Source organism: Haliotis rubra, unplaced genomic scaffold, assembly GCF_003918875.1.
Source record: "Haliotis rubra isolate DU_JTF1 unplaced genomic scaffold, ASM391887v1 Scf41, whole genome shotgun sequence".
In the NCBI taxonomy this organism is placed as follows: domain Eukaryota; kingdom Metazoa; phylum Mollusca; class Gastropoda; order Lepetellida; family Haliotidae; genus Haliotis; species Haliotis rubra.
The window spans coordinates 2,914,153-2,936,797 of record NW_025767091.1 but is presented as its reverse complement, the minus strand read 5'-3'; the positions used below and the strand labels follow the sequence as shown (position 1 = coordinate 2,936,797).

Below are 22,645 nucleotides of genomic sequence, written 5' to 3'. Positions count from 1 at the left end.
GGATATCGTTCAGTTAAACGAACTTTCATCTCCTGAACTTGCCCTCTAATCTGATGTAGATGTCGGGTTACAGTATTCTGTTTACGCAGGCCTTAGGTTCAAGTTAGGAATTGATCAGAGTAGGACAATGCATGCTATACATGGAATGACATCGGATGTCTGTTTATTTAATTAATTAGTTTACAACCTCACAGCAAAGGGCGGAGGACAATGGAGGTGTCGTTCAACTCGTGCGCTAGCCTGATTGCTCCTGTCAGTTATAACATCTAGCCTGAGTAATGACGTATGGCGGGATGACGAACACGAGCTTGACTGACCTCAGAACCTGGAATAAGTGACACATCAGATAGTACCACGTGTAACACCAATATGATAACGGAGGATGAAATCTGCCCAAAATATGCACCTGAGCTGATTCAATACTATCATCATTTGTCTTGCCTAAAGTCTGAAGACATATCGATCCCTTTCCTGTTCTTGATTCAAAGCTCCATACACCCCAGTGCAATGAGAGACACATTGACGAATCCAGCAGCTCCTAATACTACCGGGGACGGACGCACTAAATATTATCAGAAAATATAATTATAAGACAAAATGCCCCTGAAAAAAACATAACATCATCACAAATTCAACATTTACAATTGCGGGGAATAACGTGACAGTTTCGATGTTGCGATCATCTTATGGTATTTTACCAAATACATGTAACTATGGAATCCTGGAAGGGAAATTGTCGCGTTGTCTAATTGTCGCGTTGTCGCCCTCTCAAATACAAGCAAAATGAGGCAAAATTAACCAAAGCGCGACAATGCGACAACGCGACATTTCGCCCATTTGTCGCATTGTCTCATGTCGCGTTTTGAATAATATTTTTCTATTCCTCCAAAGGGCGACACGCGACATAGCGACAATTTTCAAGGTCAGAATATATGTCGCGTTGTCGCATTGTCGCCCTATCTAAGATGTGTAAAAGAAAGCCTAAAAATGCACTAAAACGCGACACGCGACAATGCGACAACGCGACATGACGCGTGAGTATAGTATGTATTATAACATGACGCGTGAGTATAGTATGTATTATAAAATATTAACTAAAACGCGACACGCGACAATGCGACAAAATATATGTCGCATTGTCGCGTTGTCGCCCTTTGGAGCAATAGAAAAATATTATTCAAAACGCGACATGCGACATCGCGACAATGCGACAAATGGGTGAAATGTCGCGTTTTCGCGCTTTGATTAATTGTGCCTCATTTTGCTTGTTTTTGAGAGGGCGACAACGCGACAATGCGACAACGTGAAAATGTCCCTTCTCGGATTCCATATGTTACAGGCACATCAGTCATAAAACACGAAATATACTAGATGGTGAAAGAAATCAATAAAGTACTCGGTGTTTACCCGATCGCGGCAAAAACATGGGTTCAGGGTACGATATGAGTTTTAACGAAGTTTTAAGATTCGGAATAATTCGTCAGGGATGAAGTAAATGACATCTGGAGCTTCCTGAGAAAATAAACAATATGATAAGTTTGCCTTCCTATTTTGGAATCATTGATATCACTGTGAAATTAGTGTACAGGGAGCATGGGCATGACGTGGGTATCACCAGGGGTACAAATGATGCTCGGCTGACGATCAGTTTCTACATTCATATCAGATATACCAATAATCTCATAAAATTCGACATTGTTAACATAGCGCTAACACATATAACAAGCTTCTCTTGAAATGAAATCGATCGTTTTCTGTTTGAACCAATTCGATCAACACAATGGTGAATAGCATTCAGTGTTTGCGCACAATTGATCTGAGGTTTTAATTTAAGCATAATTTATTCTAATTTATTAAGTGATTTCTACCGTCAATGTCAGACTTTATTGTATGATAAACTTCTCAACAAACAAACCGGCTTTCATATCAAGGATAATCTCTCCAACGATCAACCTCTCTTAAATAATTAGTTTATATAAATGTGTGGTTAAACCTTCCAATCTGTGTCACTGCCTTCCTGAACAAGTCAGGTTTGAGACTTCAATCAACAGGCTGTTCTACGGGTGTCTATGAAAACCCATGTAAGATGTATTATCCAAATGGAACATCTCATCGACCTCCGGAACAGCTCTTTCCTCGCGTAATGATCACTGCCTGCTGTCGACACTCCTATGCTTGCTACAAGATATGCAGAAACCAATCAACAATTGCACGAATCGGAGTGGCATCTCACTATGGTGCGTCGGACTAAATTGAGCAACTGTTTCTTTACCGGAAATCCTATGAAACCTCTCAGATAAATTACCGGACGTGTCCTGGGGCTGCTGTGGAGACAGTCACATGCCTACAGCATGAAACTCAAACAGGCCGTCGGAAATGTTCTATTTGTCTGTCATGTTCAATTTGTCTTGGTCCACATTCTTGAAAAGAGAACAAAGCGATTATTGGCATGCAGTGGATCAGGCGCTGCTGTTGTTCTGGGAAGACGATCCAGCATTTAATTGACTTGGCTGATGTGTGTTATGTAATCATAAGGGGTGAGTGGTTGCTCACCATGTCAGTCACTTGATTGCCTCTAACAAATGAGAGTATTAACAAGGGTCATATCACATCTTGAACATTTTGCTGCGTTAGAAAACCAACATACCAACAAGCCAAACATCCGTAAGGAATCAGACACCTCAGTTAGCCAACATTCCACGTACTTGTAATTAGGTTTTTCATCACAGACCTGTATTTCTAGTTAGGTAAATGCGTTTTGCAGGTTCTAACTGTATCTGCTAACTCTCCCATTGCATCAGCAACACTGATTCGTGATCACGGACTGTATCAATCGATTCTACACGATTCCTGACTTCACTTCAGATCGTTAATCCTGCACATTTCCAAGAATTCATATTGGATCAATGAAGTACTGTTTGATCGACTCAATCACATTTATATGCTTCTAATCACAACGCGACCAGCTTGAGTACACGGATCAGGCTGGTGATCTTAGAACACTTAGACGAAGGCCATGGGAGCATGGGAGGTAGTCGACGCAAGGCTTAAGACCCTCGGGCTCTCTATTGCCTGTGTAGGCTGTGTGTCTTAGAGGGAGTGTAACCACCACATGATGACTTCGGTGAGTATCCCCGACTGTTCCTGATGTTCTCATATACTTAGATTGATTGATTGATTGAATTTAGTTTTACGCCGCTTTTAGCACTATTCCAGCAATATCACGGCAGGAACAACTGAATAGGCCTTACATATTGTACCCATGTGAGGATTCGAACCCGGCGTGACGAGCGAACGCTTTAACCACTAGGTTTCCCCACCGTGCCTCTGGTATACCAGGGAGACTATATAACGGGGAGTGGTCACTCCTCGAAAAGCCCCTTAGTGTATGCCTCGGCTCGTCACGTGACCAGTGTAGGCAATATGGCGGCAGCGTAGTTTTTAAGATAGAGCCCGGTATATTTTCAACAGCTGATTACATTCGCTGAGTGTTGTGACAACGGAAAACCTACATGTAGAAGATAAGTTACCTATTCTGTCACTTCATTTTAAGTCAAATAATTGTTATTAGTGTCAGTATTAGTACAGTAGATTTGTAGTAAATTTTCAAGTCGGCATGTTGTAGCTCACTGGCTTCAATTCTCAGTACACAGCGAAGAAAGACTAAATTATATCGCTAAAAACTTCTTTCACATATTCGTTTAATTTTTAGAAGGGAAATATACCTCTAGTTGAAAGGTGTTTGCAAGTAATAGTGATCGTTTTATAACTAAACAATTTTTGTTAGGGTGTATTTGAGGTGTGTGAAAAATATGACATATCGCCCATCTGCCATTGAAATACTACAGGGCGTTGTTTGAGTGTTTCTAGTTATTGTTCTCAAACATCTTTCACTTACACCTTTAATTTTTATGAGGGGAATATACCATCAGGGGAAAGGTGTTTGCAAGTAACAGTGATAGTTTTATCATTTAATTTTTTTTGTTAGGGTGTATTTGAGGCACACGCTAATCAGTACAAATGGTAAAGAAAGCAAGCGAGTGACCTATCCCTGTTGTAGATTACCCCTCGGTATACATAGAAGTCTCTAATTGATGATACATGCTGTTGACGATTCACCGACGACCGATGAGGGTCTTACGTGTTTGTCTTCGATCACGCAGTTGGTTGATTAATATTTCTACCATACTGTTAAATAACATAATAACAGTGTGTAAAGGATAGAGCAACTCAAGCTTGACGGAAATATAGGACATACAATGGTGATAGCGGGTGTTCTCCAATAATTAAAGGTGTTCAGAATAGTGTGACAGTACCGATGTTGAGCGAGCTGGCCACTTAACCAGGGCCTAGATTTTCGAAGCTCTCTTAGCGCTAAGATAGTCGTAAGTTAATGTTAATGTATGGCACTTACGACTATCTTAGCGCTAAGAGAGCTTCGAAAATCTAGGCCCAGGACTTTTGTTGCTATACAATGGCAACGTTTATGTTCAAATGTAACCTATCACGATGAATAGAATCATTTCTTAATGCGTACTGCTGTCATTAACATCTGACACCGCTCATATATCGAGGTACCACAAAATACAGATAATATATATGTATATGTACGTGTCTGTATCAGTCAACGAGTCCAGGAGTTCTTTTACTGTCAGATACACAGCACGCGAGATGTAACGTGTGTGAAGCTTGTCGGTAATAGTCCAAGGCGACCTATTAATACATGACCGTGGACCAGGCAAACCACACAGGCGAGAACCCATAGTAAGAGAGTGGTAAAGAGTAGGCAGCGTTGTGCACGACATTGACTTCACATTTTAATCAACTCTAATGACAATCATATACTACCCATCAAAAGTTTAGACTCACTAGTGTAAATGTAGCCACTTACTTCAGTCAACTGTTCTGAACTAGATTTGGCAAAATATTCCATACTGTTTAAAGGTACTGTTTACACATGAACTGATGTATTGTAAAACATATTAGTAAATTAAATTTTGAAAAGATTATTTTCAGTTATACAATAAATGATGAAACTAAGTGACAATTAGCGAATTCTTAACAAAACGTTACACCAAAACGCAGCTGTTGACATGCACGATATTTGCACATGCTTTTCAGCAATTTGATGCATGATCCTCGTGCAATTCATCTGCATAAGGTTTGCAGTTGGTTCCCCAAAGTTAGTGGAGAAATTCATCTTCGATGTAACCACATATATATAATACATAATATATAGTGAGTTCTAAACTTTTGATGGGTAGTATATAATGATGGGGTTCGGTTCTACTAGGGAATCCCTACATGATTAAAGCACTAGGAGATATTTTAATATCATTTCATCTACAACATCGTGTATATCATAAAATGTTTAGAGCATCTTGCTGAGAATTTATCTATACATGGCATTTCAGATATGTATATCTGAAAATAAAGTGGAAGTGTAAAATCCAACATACTACATGAAAGAAATTGATTGGCGCCATCAGTATTCTATAGCCTCCCTGAACTGTCAGTGCCTAACATTAACGCACGGTTTTCTGGTCATTGAGGTCAATCGCACATAAAAATGTAAATTCTGAGTAAATAACAAAGACGTTTAATACGACATCCTGCACCCACAGGGGCAGTAAATACTTCGAAATGGGAGATGAAACCGAAGGTCAAAATGCACCATGTATTGTTCGCATGAGGGTAAACACCGACATAAAGAGTTAATTTTGAATATAACGAAGGAATATCTTCCCACAGAGGCACAATCTTCCCCACTAACAGTGTGCAATTTAACGGAGATGCTCGCTATCCCCTCGGGACGACTCAAACTGCGTGATTACTTCAACTTCGCAGTTAACTTTGCCACATCCTGATAAGTCTTTAACACTGTAACCCGTCCCCTAATTTATTCCATTAATGTCCGCTTTTTTACTCGTCAGCGATTACACAATTTCCCAAGATCACGCAAGTACAGGCAATATTTCATTACGTGCTTGACATCTTGGTTTGCTCAAATAACTCGAATAGATCTTGTAAATATAAGTTGTGTTTGTGAAGAATGTGTCGCCACATTTTGAGGGTCAGTCGCAAAATATACCAACGACAAAAGTGCAAGATGCTTAATAAACTTGCACAGACAGTTCGTTGAGGAACAAGCGCTTCACTCTCGCTAGTGTTGTTTTCTGTGGCTTGGGGGCGGTGGGGTAGCCTAGTGGTTAAAGCGTTGGCTCGTCACGCCGAAGACCCGGGTTCGATTCCCCACATGGGTACAATGTGTGAAGCCCATTTCTGGTGTCCCCCGCCGTGATATTGTTGGAATATTGCTAAAAAGCGGCGTAAAACCAAACTCACTCACTCCACTCACTCTCTGTGGCTTGCGTCTATACGTCTATAATAAAGAGGGTACTGATACCGCGCAATACTCCACACCACAGAGGGGCAGGTTCGCTGCCTGTTAGGCGCTTGAAGGTTATAGTCATATTACTTATCCCACCGGGTACCAATTTTTCTGCTGGGTGATCAGAGGCAATTTTGAACAAACTCACTTGCCTAAGGTAAGACCTCATGTGTTTCGTTGTGGGGCAGGACTGAAGTCATAGAAACTCTCAGGAGTCAAGCTGCCTAACCGGTCACCCATCCAAAGACTCTCCGCGCTCAACGGTGCTTAACTTCAACTGATTTGTGACCTGAGCTCTATCCACAGGACCCAACGGCAAATAGTGATGTTATCATCACTTATTGTCAGCTGGATTACAGTACACTAACAGCCTGGATAGCGGTCGTTTTGACCAGGCGGAATTGATAAATTTTACATTTGCAGAAAACATCGAAATATCAGTAGAAACTCAAATGTTGAAATGGTTTTGCTAATACTTCTGACAACAATTTGTTTATATTTGACATATAGAAATTCTCACCCGAGTGTCCTTTAAAATCAAATATAACAACCAGTTGATAAAGTTACAAATATCCGAGGCCTGCCGAGTCAAATGCACATATGTGGCTGAAATGAGTGAAAAAGGCACATTTCTAAGTTTGGGTAAATCCGTGACAGAATGATGATTCTTTTCAAAATGGAGAGATGTGTGTATATACAAAATCTTCAAAGCTGTACTCATGCTTAAAAGCCAGTTTGGAACGATTCTTGAAACCCTCTTAGATGAGCCATTTCTAAATATGGTTTTATCATTACCAATACCTTCTGTGTTTCACACATGAGGTTCGATGTAAAAACTTCAATACAAGAACAAACTATTCACCAGCTGCTCTGAATCGACAGCTTCTTTGACAATTACTGTTCAAAGACCATATATTTTACCCGATTCCCTCATAACATGTAAGGTATTATGACACATGCGTCTTGGTCCTTTTAAAGCAATCGGTAAATTGTTTCTGCAAATATAAAAATATGCTAAATTGAAATATATGCAACTAAACTCATGTGACGGTTACAGTCCATACTCGTTTGTACGAGTCTGACAATATCGGTGTTTAATATCAATATCAGTCACGAGGGAGCAATATGGTTTTACGCCGCTTTTAGCAGTATTCCAGCAATATCATGGTGGGGTAATATCAGTATCAAAGACACTAAGTATTCACACAAAGGTGAGCGTATCCTGACCCATCCTTGGTCTACGTCACAAACAAAAACAAATGTTCAACTGAAAAACACGACACTAACGCAGGCATTCTCCACTTTGGGGAGCTGGATAATCTTCCGTTTAATTTGAACCGTATGTCGATTTTCAATTTATCTTTTGTTTTCTTACAACAAAAAAACGTGAGGCAGATAACTCCATGCTCATATTGTTTTTATAGGTGATAATCAATACATATCACTTACTTCCTGACAGTGCAACCTTGTTACACTGTGTGTCTGTCAGATGAAAGGATGGGGATATGTGTACGTTCACTAATCTTCATCCTCATCTCAGTTAATATCCCTTCATTGTCCGGATCCCAAACAGTGTGGAGTGTTTGATACATGTTACGCTGGATATACTCTTGGCAGAGACACTCGTGACTGAGACAGATGTTAATTACTCTCCCAGATCTGACAGATGGCTTTCTTCCTGGATCGTGGGAGGTCCTTGGGTAAAGCTGTGGCCGCTTTGAACATCTACAGGCTAATGAACAGAATGCTGAGTTAAACGTCACTTATAAATACAAGGTGTGCGAAGGACGGCTTATCGAACTGTGTTATATTGGGAATATTGTGTCGTAACGCTATTGATCTTGGATGAATGAATGACGCTTGTATTTAGATGGCCCCCTGATCGGCATTGACAAAACATTGATTGAAAGGGTTCACGTGAGTTGTATTGACTTGTCAATTGAATTTTCATGGGTTTATTATTGAAAGACCAAATGCAACTTTAAAGTGGGTTGGAGTTTTGCGAATGCAACATACACTCATTCACATCACGTCTAAATGACAATACCTGGTAACCAGTTGCTTGTTTATCAATATGGGAATCCATTCTTCGAGTATTTGGGGCATATATTCATGAAAATACACAATTAAGTCAATTCAATCCAAAATGATAGATACCATCTGAAATACCAGCAAAGGACAGGTGTATAACGATAGTGATCTAGAATACCAACAACAGTGAACGATCTCTCCGCGAGCATCTGTGATAATTAGACCAGCTGTTGATATCCTTGAATGATTCCTTCTCAACGTGGCTCTAAATCGTTCCTCTACTTACCCACAGACATTGATGAGGCTTTCAGGTTGATGTTTGTGCCTTGTACCAGATCGTTAGGAATCACCAACATCTATGACGCCAGGATGGAGGTGCGACCTACTGGTCGTGTATTGCATCATCTCGAAGACAACATAAACTGAGGAAGGGGGGGAGGTACAAACACTTACGGACCTAGGATTACTCAAAGCATATATTTAAGGGCCCTTCAGTGATTAATTGGATGCGGGTTTTGTCTATGTCAATGAAGTATAATTAGATTTAATCATATCTTTTTGAACCATCAACCATTCTTGTAAAGTCTTAACTCAAAATATGGTTTTGTTACCTTTACGACGAAGTTTGATTTGAGTGCTGATAACAGTGCAGTTTACTTTACATGTGATTTCGCTATTAAGATATTTTCAACTGAAAATTTAACCCAAACAAATATGATTATTGTGTATTGTTTCTTTTGCTTCTCGGTTTAGTTTCTTGCTTGTGTATGTGTAGAGGATGTGTCTATAAAATAGGTCATGACTAAGATATTTACAGGTAGCTGAACAATGATTTCGGTTGTCTCGAAGTAAAACACTGGTCCCTTCATATGCTCTCTATATCAATTAGTTTTCGGTTGTGTCGAACATCAGATAACTCGAAGTATTTACAATTGTCAATTCAACTTGGACAAAACGATGTTCGGCTTTGATGTTATCGTTTAGTCGTTTCGTTTGCATAAATGTGTTTTGAAAATTGTCAAATAACACGAAGCTACAAGAATTGGACGGAATTCAAAAGAACTGGTGGAAATTGTATACACGATACAAAGAGCTAGGATTCATCCCGAGTGTTAGATTCTCTGGCACATATCAACCAATTAACGGGACGAGATTGACATTTCTCATATTAAACAATCGTAACAACTCGTTTCTGGTCTGGGGGCGCGGTGGGCGAGCTGGCTAAGAGCTGGCTTTTCTAAAGGTATAACAGCTTTTACGTAATGTGAAGTCTACCCTAAATCTGTTTTGATAACGGTGTAGGCGAGATGAGGTCAGACCGGCTAAGGCGCCAGGCTAGTGATCCAGCGAGCTTGAGGTGCCGGGAACGAGCCCACCTGTGACCGGGTGTAAAAACCTCGGAGTCAACTTTGTGTGCAGACTCTATCCGTGTTGTCACAACCCCTAGTATACAGTACACAACCCTGTCCACTTAAAAGAACCCACGAATCCGTTGGTACATGATGGTGGCCACATGAATACGTGCAAACACCTAGTTGCGGGTACAGAAACGTGCAGTGAACTTGGACAAAGTACTGTGACTATGTGTCCCAGTCCACCCAGCTGTGAATGGGTACCTCGTTAGGATGAGAAAGCCACAATAACTCGGTGCGCCTAGTGGCAGCAAGAGTTGTATACTCCCCAGGGAGTTAAGACTGATAATATGATGTGCCGTTGAGATTGACATCCAATGATCGAGGGAAAAAAAACAGCGCCTTGAGCATGTACTAGTGCGTGGATATGTGCGCTAGATCAATATCCTATGAAAGATTCTGGCATATCATTCGTTGCAAAAAGAGTTCCTGGGATTAAATATAAAAAAAATATACTTGAACAGAGTTTGACAGAATAGCTAACGGCAACAACCTTGATTCCCCGTAATTTGGTTATGTCTCTCGTATTATTTACTTGATATATAGCTTTCGAATCAAACCGCGCTCTTACTTAAAGCACCGGTAAACATAGCTCCACTTCCGGTTATCTAATTCGCATACCTATGTCATTGTCATGCATGTTTTTATATCAGTTCTGATTACATCATTACTTTTCTTTTACCATCTTAATGTATTAAATACTTCCTCCGGTCCTGCAACGTTTTAAACCCAAATATCATCTAACTCATGCTGGCGGTGGAATGCGAGTCGGAATGTGCAGAAATGAAGGCTAGGACATGTTATCAAGAACAGCAGCAGATTGACAGATAGCGGTCTTGACTACCCGGGATGAAAAAGCGTTAATAAAACAACATAAAGATCTGGAATTGGACCAACGGATGTGTTCAGAAGTCGCACGAGTTAACATCGTACTCTTAACGAGAGTTTTACACTGTCTTCGATAAGTCACAGAGTGGAGATAGGCTGGCTGCACCCAGTCAGCTCACTGCAGAGGTATCAGCTATGTTTATCCTGATGTGACTTTGAAAACATTAACATCTGCAGCATGGCTGGTGTGTTTGAGGCCAGTATTGCTTAAACATATATTTCCGAAACCGTTTCAGTATTCAGGGATTACTAGTGTTTGTTTCATATGTAAAGTCGTTTTGTCCGACCTGGTTTACTAACTAAAGTCAGACACTTTATGTGGTTGGTGAGATGAAATGACCGTTCACGATGGTCAGCTTATATAGGGGCGTGCTACCTGAACAAGGCCTGCTTATTCCCTTCGCAAAGACAAGTTGTCATCGCTGACACAGTTTATTGAATAAAACCAGTTACCGATTAACGTGCCTTAACTGTCCTAATCCTTGGGCATATATAACTGGATTGTTAGGGAATGATTACGTCTTAACCCAGCACGTGCACATTGCTGAGATACCAATTGACACTGTGCAGGGTGTTTAGCCAATACAAACATGTCGGTGCTGCCCTGTGTATGTTGTACTTGCTCTACAAGCATCCCACTTGCTGGCCTGAGCGATGTGGTCTAATCACACTTCGACAGTTTTACACGGCCAATTGTAGGTAATATTTCCTTACTTCACGTAAATTCTCTATTTCAAAATACTATAACATGATTTATGTCACACATGCTGTTCAAATGCCATCGTGCGTTTCACAAACACATGTTATAATATATCTTCATTTCACGTAAATGTGTTACTAAACCATCTAGAGTCGTTACTACACTTCCTTCTGCTTGGCATATATTTCAACCACCTGGTGTCGTCAATCACTGTCATAACAAAAATACTGTTCCCAAACGCATGGTGTCATTTATGTAAAGTTTCCTTTTCATTTCCACTTCACGTAAACATACAATACGTATACACACAATGCCATCATGATCAGTATAGTTTCTTTGCCATTTCCACTTCACGTAAATGTTAACATAAACACGTGGTGTCATCACTGTATAATATGTACCTCACGTTAAATTCTTTTACAAACACCTGTCTTTTTCCATTTGTAAATTTCTCTTCACAAACACACGGTGTTATCCATGCGAACTTCCTTGTTAGAGTGTTCGCCAAACACATGGTTTTATCATTGTAAACGTCGACTCTCACTTCCCTTCAGCTTAATGTATGTTATAAACATTGGGTGTCATCACTGTAAATTGACTTTCTATTTCTCTCTACACGTTAACGTGTTTCCCAAGCAAGAAGTGTCGTCAGTGTGAACTTTCTTTGTGACTTACACTTTTGTTTTATGTGGCTGTTGTGCTGTTTCATGTGACAGGTATACGATTATGAACGACTTTGACATATAATGAAGCATCAGTCACTAGTTCACTGTTTTTCATCTAAACTAAAGAGGAAAAGCAAGATTTTATGAATGTCAACTTCTTTATTGTGAATAACTCCACGTTTAGGAGTGTATGTTTGCTCCTTCATGGAAGGAGTTCTCTGGAGCGGAGTGTCCTTCATCGAAGGATCAAGCATACACTCCGAAACGTCGTGCAATTCACAATAAAGAAGTTGACATCCATAAAATCTTGCTTTTCCTATGTATTCCACTTCTAAATGCCCTTCAAGGATTTAAACTACAGAGACCAAAGCGCACACACGTTAACCCATACCCGATAGCAGTGACGTGATTTAAAGACCATAAGAATATTCAATTAACTGCTTTCAAGAAGGTTTAAGACTGTGCTTATTACATGTGTAACACCTCGAAAATTGAAATGCTATGCACTTCCCACTCACGTCATAACAAACGAAACAAATCAGTTCATCCTGATTGGCTACAACCACGATATCATATGAAATAGTCGTCTCGTTGCTAGGGTACTGAGGTTCCATAGAAACATTGTGTGATCATTCTCGGTGCAATATTTTCGGTCAAGGAAACCTGTTTCAAGAATAATCACGATTGCTTGAGGACTGAAATGTATGCCTAATGTTATTATCGTGACTCTCACAAAGGTTATCTACAAATGCACCTTCTGAGATAACGCAAACTTATTTCGACAAAGACGATATTCCATATTATGCAGACACATTACAACAAAATTACATTATTGCCTCCTGTGACGGTGTAATTGAACTGAGCAGACAGGTTAAATAAAACATGTGTTATTGCACTGTCCTTCCTGAGTCTCACCTCGCAATAATTCCTACTTGGCAGACGCGGTGACACTCCGCTCCAGAGAACTCCTCTCCTTGGCTGTCTGACTGTAAATGTGTTAGCAGGTTTTCCCTGTCTACTAGACTAATGTTTAGTCTCTGAATATATATAATTTTGATAGTAACATACAAGCCCATTTAAATTGAAAAGGAGCCCCAGGGAGACCAGAGATTCAGAACCTGAGGAAATCTAGACTTGCTTTATTTAGGGCTTTAGCACTGCATAGAGGGCTTGGCAGCAGGGAAAATAAAGTGGTTCAGGGACTGTGAGACAGACTACCTGTCTACCAGCTCTGTCATATACAGTAACAAGGCAATCAGCCACCCAAATCCCACAAGTCACCAATGTGGCGCGACTTAGCGAATGCTTGCTAGCGAGAAAGCTCATCAGCTGTGTCTGGGTGCAGGAAGCCGAAACCAGAGGAGACAAATGAGGCGTCTCGACAATATTCACTGTCTCAGTGGTTCGTAACACAACACCAAGTGCAATAAGATGTAGGACGCATCTTTGGTGTTGAAGACGAGGGTTTGTACACCTTGTTGTACTTGCGTTCAGAATGACACACAGCTGTCGTAGCTCAGTAATAAGGTATGATGTGTGTGTACACGTGTTACTCTATGTTGCGTGGAATGTGTGTGTGAGTGTTGGGATTGGGAGGGGTATTTCTTTGTTGGGTATACTAATAAGTTTGAACAATAGTTTCCTTTTTGTATCAAGAATTCGGTGATCATGACCTGTGTTACTTCGGCTTTCGTCCATCTAAACCTACTGAATACGCCATTACAGGGTATATACTGAGGTAGCGGTCAAAGTGAAGACAACCCAACTCTTTCATCGTCAAGTCTTTGAGAAGACCAAATCAATCCATTGATTAGTGCCCTGAATCGTAATGAACATGATAAATCAATATCAAAATATCAAAGAAAACAAATTGTTATTCTCAATCATAAAAAGTTAGTTTTATCTCCGTGAGTATCATTTGCATCATTGATTCGACTGTTCTTGTTTCAAGGATTCTAACTGATTAGTTAGGATTGGTTAGCTTTGATCTTTCAAGAACGAACACACCAGACAATGTCAAAATTACAACTTATTGTATTATAACTTTATATTCGTGACGGATTTTATGTAATTGTATGCGAAGCAACACACGCACATTAGCAGTTGATATTAAATCATGCTACACTGGAATGCTATCATGGTTAACTAATGTCTCATTCGGGTATTTGGGAAGTGTACAATCACACAGAGAGTACGCGTTTTATCACGGACCATTTGCAAACGTTTCTCCGTCAGCAGCAATACAACATCCAAACTGATAGCAAATCAGCTGAAAACAGGATCTGGTAACAGAATTCATATGAATGCCATATCCTGATCGTGATTTGAGAAAAGTATGGCATTGCAGAGATCGATCAAAAGTTATTGGTCGTTGCTTCCAAGAACCTCAGGCTCCATGCATCCTTTTGTCTGAGATGCAAAGTCGTTATATGTTCAAACAGTATAACACCTTGGGTATATTCTAGTAAGATAATATCCAAACGGAAAATCTAAATATTAATGTAAACGTGCGTTTTGTACTGTTCGCTCGTTACTTTAAATATATTGTTACAAGGATTGATCGAGTGTGCGTGAGTTTTGTTATGCGCATCCTTTCTCTACATTCTCCTACCAGGATGAGAGACACCAATGTTGCTTGACAGTTGTGTCCCAATAATCTGTTAAATGACACCTGGTGTCGACAAGGGTTTTGTCGTTCTTCATATACACACACAGACACACTCACACACACACACACACACACAAGGTATGTCCTCAAATAGCATTCGAAAGTGGATGAATGTCAACTGAACAATTTCTGACACGTCTTTGTGCATGGCAATGAAAATAAAGTGGGTTCCATCGTGTATTTCCCCCGATTTAATGACATTATCCCGATTTCATGAGGACATTTTAATGACACATCCTGAGACCTCACCTATACTGGTTGTTGCTGTTAATTGATCAAGTACAATGTACATACGGACGCGGTAATTTGACATTTTGGTTTGCAAAGTGTGTATGTGGGACTATCTATTTCGTTTGACTGCATTTGTCATCAGATCAGTTTCCAGATCTCAGGTTTTATCTTGATCCATTTTATATATCCATAATTTAGTGCTAGGATTAACAAACTGGACAATATAATAATGCCTTTGATCTATTGCCCACTAGCGTTTACATGTATACATGTACTTAAGCTTGTGTGATCTCATCTCCACCTCGGGTCAGTGGGTTGAAGAGTGATATTATTCATCTTAACAGACCAGTCAACACCTTTCCCTGTCTCATATACATTGGCCAAAGCTGATTCAGAAAGTTACACTCTACACAGTCATATTTATGGCCAAAATGAATTAATTGTCCAGATACACCTGCGTATTAAGTTAGTAGAATACCACATACGTGTAGCCTGGAACCGCCCGGGGATCTGATGGTTGTGCCTTACTTGGTAGAAGATGGGACTGTTGTAACCCTGTGTTTATCTCAGTGGGCGAGATCTCTAAGACCGGACTAGTTCAATACGTCAGTGAGTCAGTTTTGTTTTACGTCGCTTTTAGCAATGTTACATCAATATCACGACTTGGGACACCAGATATGGGCTTCACACATTGTACCGATTTGGGGAATCGAGCGGACGTTTCAAACACTAGGCTACCCCACCACCCCAGTACACTAAGTTGTCCACACACAATGTTTGGAGTCCGTAGATTTTGCGCAGATTTACGGGAGTAACAATAACAACATGTAGCCGCTAAACGGCGTTAAAAACTATAAATATTGTTTTTCCATAACAGTTACATTGCTTCAGGGCCTTTGCTATTTTTTTTATTGTTTTGGCTCTGAAAGAATACACAGAGGGCGATACTATTGAACCAATATTTGGACCAATCCGAACTTACATGTCTTGCTGACTCGTCTAATTTCAAATATAATTTACAGTCACTCCAGATATTTACGATCATATCACAAAGCCGATCGCGAATGCATTTTCTTTCAAAAACCAATTTATTTCACTGATGAAATAATATATCCTTAAGCTATATGTTGCTTAATACTACCAAGTATATCATTGCATAAACATAAGCTATGTAAGCATCTATTCCACAGCTCTCTAGAGGCAACACAGATGAGAGTTAGTTACAATTTGACCTTTTAGGTAGGCCTTAGTTTCTGAATGTAAACAGTTTGCTAAAATATTAACTATCTCCATTTATAAGTAGCATGAAGCTGGGAGATTCACAGGCAAATCTAGGCGTGTTTCATTCAGGGCTTTTAAATTACAGAAAGGGCTGGGCGGAAGGGAAAATAATGTGTTTCACGGACTGTGTGACAGACTAATAAGTGTAGTGCACGTTCAAGTATGTGACTGTAGTTAGTCGTAGACATCTCCTTGACCGCAAGCCCATAAATCTATCAAACACGACACACATGCCGGCTGTCACAGTACTATTTAGTTTGAAAAGTACAGCACGATCTCGAACACGCCTACATGGGTTATCAGAGGCTAACAGGATGTCAGGGAATTGTAGTTCCTAGCTCTGGAGACAGTGGCGGGTCTCATGGCGACACAGTTGTTCAAGTCAACGGTATGCCATGGTTGTCGTTGTGATCGGTATTCACTCAGAGGCAGAGTGTTCTTGTGTACTTTTAACTGGGCTGATTCACGTGGGTGTTGATGGACCAGACAGATCATGTGAGTGTGATAAGTGTGCTGCTGGCTTATTTGTCATTAACTGAATCGGGTCACTGTCGTTGTAAACAATATCTCAGTACATTAAGGACCAAAACAACCAATAAGAAATCCCAGCAAACAGGATACTGTTTATAAATTAATCAGTGATGATACCAGATGTACGCGAAAAGGTAAGTTTATTCTGCCCACTGGTGGCACCAACCATTAACATTTGCAAGGGGCGTGCTCTTTTTACGAAAAAGATATCTGGTGCAAATCCCAGTTTGACTTGTACCACACGTTCCCGAATTTCTTTTCAAATGAATGATTGACTAGACTTTGCGTGTGTTCATGACGGTGGTGCAGGAGACGTTCACCTTCTTGCGAACAACTGGTATTATCACCATTTGATGGCGCTTCATAAACACATCCTTATGGCATAGACGGAATTGTACAATCGACTCTGTTCTGGGCAGAATCTTCTGATGGATGTGGACACTGTTTTGTCGTTTTATTTATCAATGAAACGATTACAGAATGCAATGAGTGTGGAATGTGTCATGATTCGCCGTTGTGATGTTGCAGGTGGTGTCCGTCATGTCGGAGACGGAGCAGAGAAAGCTCCTGCTGCGAGCCAAGGTCCGATGTTACAGGAAGATGGTTCGTGTCTTCAATACATCCAGCCATGGTCAGTACCTAGCTTCAATACACCTACTTATGTTGATACCAATACATAGCTTTAATATACCTTTTTAAAGCCAATACAAAGTTTCAATACACCTTTGTCACTGTAAGTACTTAAGGTCAGCACATAGTTTCAGTACACCTGGTTATGGTAATGCCACGCCATATTTTCAATACACCTACTGAAAGTATTTACCAATACATAAGTACAATACACCTTCGCTACATCACTAGATATTTTGAATACACTCCATAAATATTCACTCACTAATAAGGATTCCTAGGTGTGATATAGAACACTAGGTTTTGTGTGAAATTTGAACTCAAATACATAATGAGTGTAATAACAGCGATAAACAGATTTTCGTAATCATATAGAAATACCCCCCAAGGCAGATTCTATGATTCCGACTATAAAATGAACATGTATTAATGATCACCCTCATTTTGTGATGATCCCAGATGTTCTCGACAAGGTTTACATATCCAGCCACACAGGTGACACTCGTCCCAAATACATGCACAGGCACGTTAATGTAGCCTGCATGCAAGGTTGAATTAAAATATATCGAATTGGGTTTCACAACTGGAACTGATGTGTATCAGGATTCTTTGAAAGGCAGATTTTAAAATGAATACCTTCGTGGGTTGCATACATGTAGTATTTAGTTGTTAACCTGAAAGAGACATATAATACAAGTTGAAATAAGGGACTGATTCGACCTTCCTCGAAAGCTGTAAATTGTTGACAATAAAAATTAGCTTTTGGAATATTGCTATACATTAAGCAAAAGATTTCAAAGTTGAAGCCATCCTTCATTTCATTCAGTCATGGGGGTTAGTATTTTGTCACTCTGAATCTTTATACCGTGACCTAAGTATGAAACAAATGAAATTATTCCACTGGTCACCTTTATGTTCACTTCCAGGGAGGAAATCAGAGGAAGCTTGATAACTTGATTGATTCAATTGTACAGCGTCCTCAAGGGTTCATAACGGATTCATTTTCTCCCCACAGCCTGACAGTACAGCGCACAAGCAGAACATGTTATTAATCTAGTTTCGGCTTACAAGGGCGATTAGTGTTCCACAAACCATCATTATTCATGGACCTGTCTAATTGGGTGGTTCCAGACCAATGTCCTCTCTGTAGCAGGTTGTATCCTTTGACCAACAGGTGAAGCGACACAGAAACGTTACGCCAATACCGGTAGACCCCCATATTAGTTTCCTGTCAATAAACATCACGGGAGGTTATTGATCTGCATCGACACATATTATCCCACATTAGGGCTGTAGTTCTGACTATAGCTACCATGAACATGGATATTGTACAGTATTTATGCTCAGTTTGTATTCCTCATAATGACCGTGTGACATCCATCACAAGCCCTAACTGAGCATTTGTATACCAACCCGGGAATATGTGGTATAATTTCCTGCTAGGGATTGATTGGTGTATGGGTAGACAGCTGTAACGGTATAGTGTATTTAAGGAATGGTGGTTCCTTTCTCTACCGGTCATAGACAGTATTTGTGTGATGTTATTACTGGTCATTTGGTGACAAGCCACTGCACATGTTGAATTTGATGAGGCAAACTGATCTAATTAGGATTTCCAACTGGACCTATTTACTAGGAATAAAAATACGCTATCGGAAATGCGTCTATTTCATTTACAATTTTAATAAATATTGCATGAAATATGTGAATATCACATCCTGCTGGGAATGATGTTATTTCTACAACAACGTCCATTACGCTGAATCACCATCGTGGTGTACTGGATAGCGTGTCTCTCTGAGAGCGGAGGGTGGTTGGTTTGATCCCGGCCGCGGCATATTATAAGACGGAAAAAAATGGTCCTTTTTGTTACCAAGGAAGATGCATGGTATTATGGAGTTATACAAGTAGAGTATGTCTTCGTAGGGTAACCATGTTAAATTGACACACACACCAGATGGTCCTTTTTGTTATTATGGTATTATGGAGTTATACAAGTAGAGTATGTCTTCGTAGGGTAACCATGTTAAATTGACACACACACCAGATGGTCCTTTTTGTTATTATGGTATTATGGAGTTATACAAGTAGAGTATGTCTTCGTAGGGTAACCATGTTAAATTGACACACACACACCAGATGGTCCTTTTTGTTATTATGGTATTATGGAGTTATACAAGTAGAGTATGTCTTCGTAGGGTAACCATGTTAAATTGACACACACACCAGATGGTCCTTTTTGTTATTATGGTATTATGGAGTTATACAAGTAGAGTATGTCTTCGTAGGGTAACCATGTTAAATTGACACACACACCAGATGGTCTTCTTTTGTTATTATGGTATTATGGAGTTATACAAGTAGAGTATGTCTTCGTAGGGTAACCATGTTAAATTGACACACACACCAGATGGTCCTTTTTGTTATTATGGTATTATGGAGTTATACAAGTAGAGTATGTCTTCGTAGGGTAACCATGTTAAATTGACACACACACCAGATGGTCCTTTTTGTTATTATGGTATTATGGAGTTATACAAGTAGAGTATGTCTTCGTAGGGTAACCATGTTAAATTGACACACACACCAGATGGTCCTTTTTGTTATTATGGTATTATGGAGTTATACAAGTAGAGTATGTCTTCGTAGGGTAACCATGTTAAATTGACACACACACCAGATGGTCCTTTTTGTTATTATGGTATTATGGAGTTATACAAGTAGAGTATGTCTTCGTAGGGTAACCATGTTAAATTGACACACACACCAGATGGTCCTTTTTGTTATTATGGTATTATGGAGTTATACAAGTAGAGTATGTCTTCGTAGGGTAACCATGTTAAATTGACACACACACCAGACGCACATACGCAAACATACAGCAACACAAACACAGACGCACATACCCAAAATTAGAGACGCACACACATGAAACACACACAGACGCACTAACGCGAACACAGACGTAAACAGACAAAAGAACACACAGACGCACACACACACATAAACATATAGATACACACACAAACATACACATTCCCACAGACGCACGCACACACATCCTTCGTCGGATGTACAATCTCAAAACTGATATGCATGCACTGACACGTTGTGTATATTAAGGCCTATGAGTATGAAGTATGAGTATGAAGTATGAAATAGCAGCTTTTAACAATACTAATGAAGAGTGGCAGGAACAGGAAACTTATACACTTATAGACTGCGTTTTTCACACAGTAATTCCATATACATGCCTCCAATAGACCCATTGTTTTTTTCTTCGTATTATGTACTTAGTTCTTACCTATGGTAAGGCCAAGGCTATATCCGATATCGTATCCAATTTAACAGCCTTTTTAACCAATCAAATTGCGTCACACAGAAATTCAGTTAATAGTTTTAACGTCCTCTACAAATCAGAGTACCCGTGAAGGTCCGGGTAAGAATTGATCTTCAGTAACCAATGTTTGCCGTAAGAGGCTACTAATGGGATTGGGTGGTCAGGCTCGCTGATTTGGTTGACACATGTCATCTGTTCAAATGCGTAGATCGATGCTCATAATATTGATCGCTGGTTGTCTGGTCCAGACTCGATTTTTTACAGGCCACCGCCATATAGCTGGAATATTGCTGAATGCGGCGTAAAACGAAAGTCACTCACTTACTCACTCACTCACTCACTCACAAGTCAGAGGGGCTCACTGCTGAACATTAGGGCATAGCCTCTATACGGCCGTGAATGTTTCGTTAGGCAGGGCATGCTTCCCCTTTACCAGAGAACCTGCTTTCGTCACTGACTTAACAATGATTCATCATCAATGTTTCATCACAGTTTTACATCTCACGCCCACTGAGATAAACTGATTACTTTCTGACTATGGGGTGTTGAATTAACTTGGACATAGTTCACTCAAACAGTTACGCATTAGATAAACGTGAATATGTGGGTCTGTCAGAGAGAGTAATCTGTGCATGTCAGTGTATCAGAGTCAAGGATGTGGCAGTTTGGCAGAACCATCCATCCATGTTGGAGATGGCATACTTCTTGTGTTAAATGAGTTACAACAACATGCGGATTCCAATCGTGTCGTGAAGGAAAGAAAATTTTGTCAGAAAAAACAAATCACCATCATGAGAACATCTGTTCGATCTCACCTGAGAACATTTTTACAGAACATGTGATTTATTGCAAACGACAGTTTTGAGTGAAAGGCTGTTACCGTTGTCACTTTTTACCAACTTCCTGGGTGTCTGTCATGTGCAATTGGACTGTAAGTGCAACAGGCATACTTTGTGTGGGCATGGTGTTATGTAAATGTAAATACTGTTGTAAGCTGGACATACACCACTATACAACAGTAGTTGTAGGAGTGTAGTAGTAGGAGAAGGTACAGTAGCAGTTGTAGTCGCAGTAGTAGTGGTAGTAGTAGTAGTAGTCGCAGCAGCACCAGTAGTAGTTGTAGAAGTAGCAGCAGCAATTGTAGTAGCAGTAGTAGTAGTAGCCACAGCAGCAGTAGCAGCAATGGCACTAGTAGTAGTTGTAGTAGACGATGTTGTTCTGCAACATTATTCATTTATGTTAGACCAGGCGCGTAGCAAGCCCGATAGGTTGCTAAGCTTTTGAGGGCTTGCCAACCCTTTTTAGCAACAATCATGTGTAAGCCCGGGTTTTTATCATATGGAAGCTACGCCCCTGATCTACCACTGCATGAATGAGTGTGTTCTGTGGAAACGTCATTACTTAACCTTGGCTTAGGCAGGCGAGCGTCCGATTGTGGGTTCGAATCCCAGTTCACTTGGTTATGTTGTTAGCATCGTATCATTGTATTTACTGGTGTTGTAAACGTCGGTTACTTGCATCAACATGGGTTTTCCTCCCATAGTTTCCTTAAAATCACGCTAATCGTCTCCATACAACTGTTTATTAAAATCTTCCCTTATAGTATGACCAGAAATTATTGGAAAAATTAGGAATATGTTTAATTGGATTTCTAGTATAAACAACCTTGACCAGCTGTCAAGTGCTTGTTTTCATTCAAGAGAGACAACTCCGTTAATCCATTTTCATTAGTTTGTGAAGAGTTATCCCCCCTTTGTTTACTTGCTAGCAGACGACATTTTCAGTGATCCTCAGTATGGATGATCTAGAGAAATGGAAGTTGATTTTAGAGTATTATAACAAGGACATCAGATCAGCTAAAGTGATTTCAAGTAGAA

General features: G+C 40.0%; 1 protein-coding gene across 2 annotated transcripts in view; it reads left to right on the top strand.

Annotated features, from left to right (window-relative positions):
- LOC124288014 (parathyroid hormone/parathyroid hormone-related peptide receptor-like) overlaps positions 1-22,645 on the top strand; it is a 91,698-nt gene that overhangs the window by 47,375 nt on the left and 21,678 nt on the right. For both annotated transcript variants that reach the window (XM_046724532.1, XM_046724533.1), the window contains exon 2: positions 17,327-17,429. In XM_046724532.1, coding sequence (XP_046580488.1) covers positions 17,327-17,429 — 103 coding nt within the window. The remainder of the gene's footprint in view (positions 1-17,326; positions 17,430-22,645) is intronic.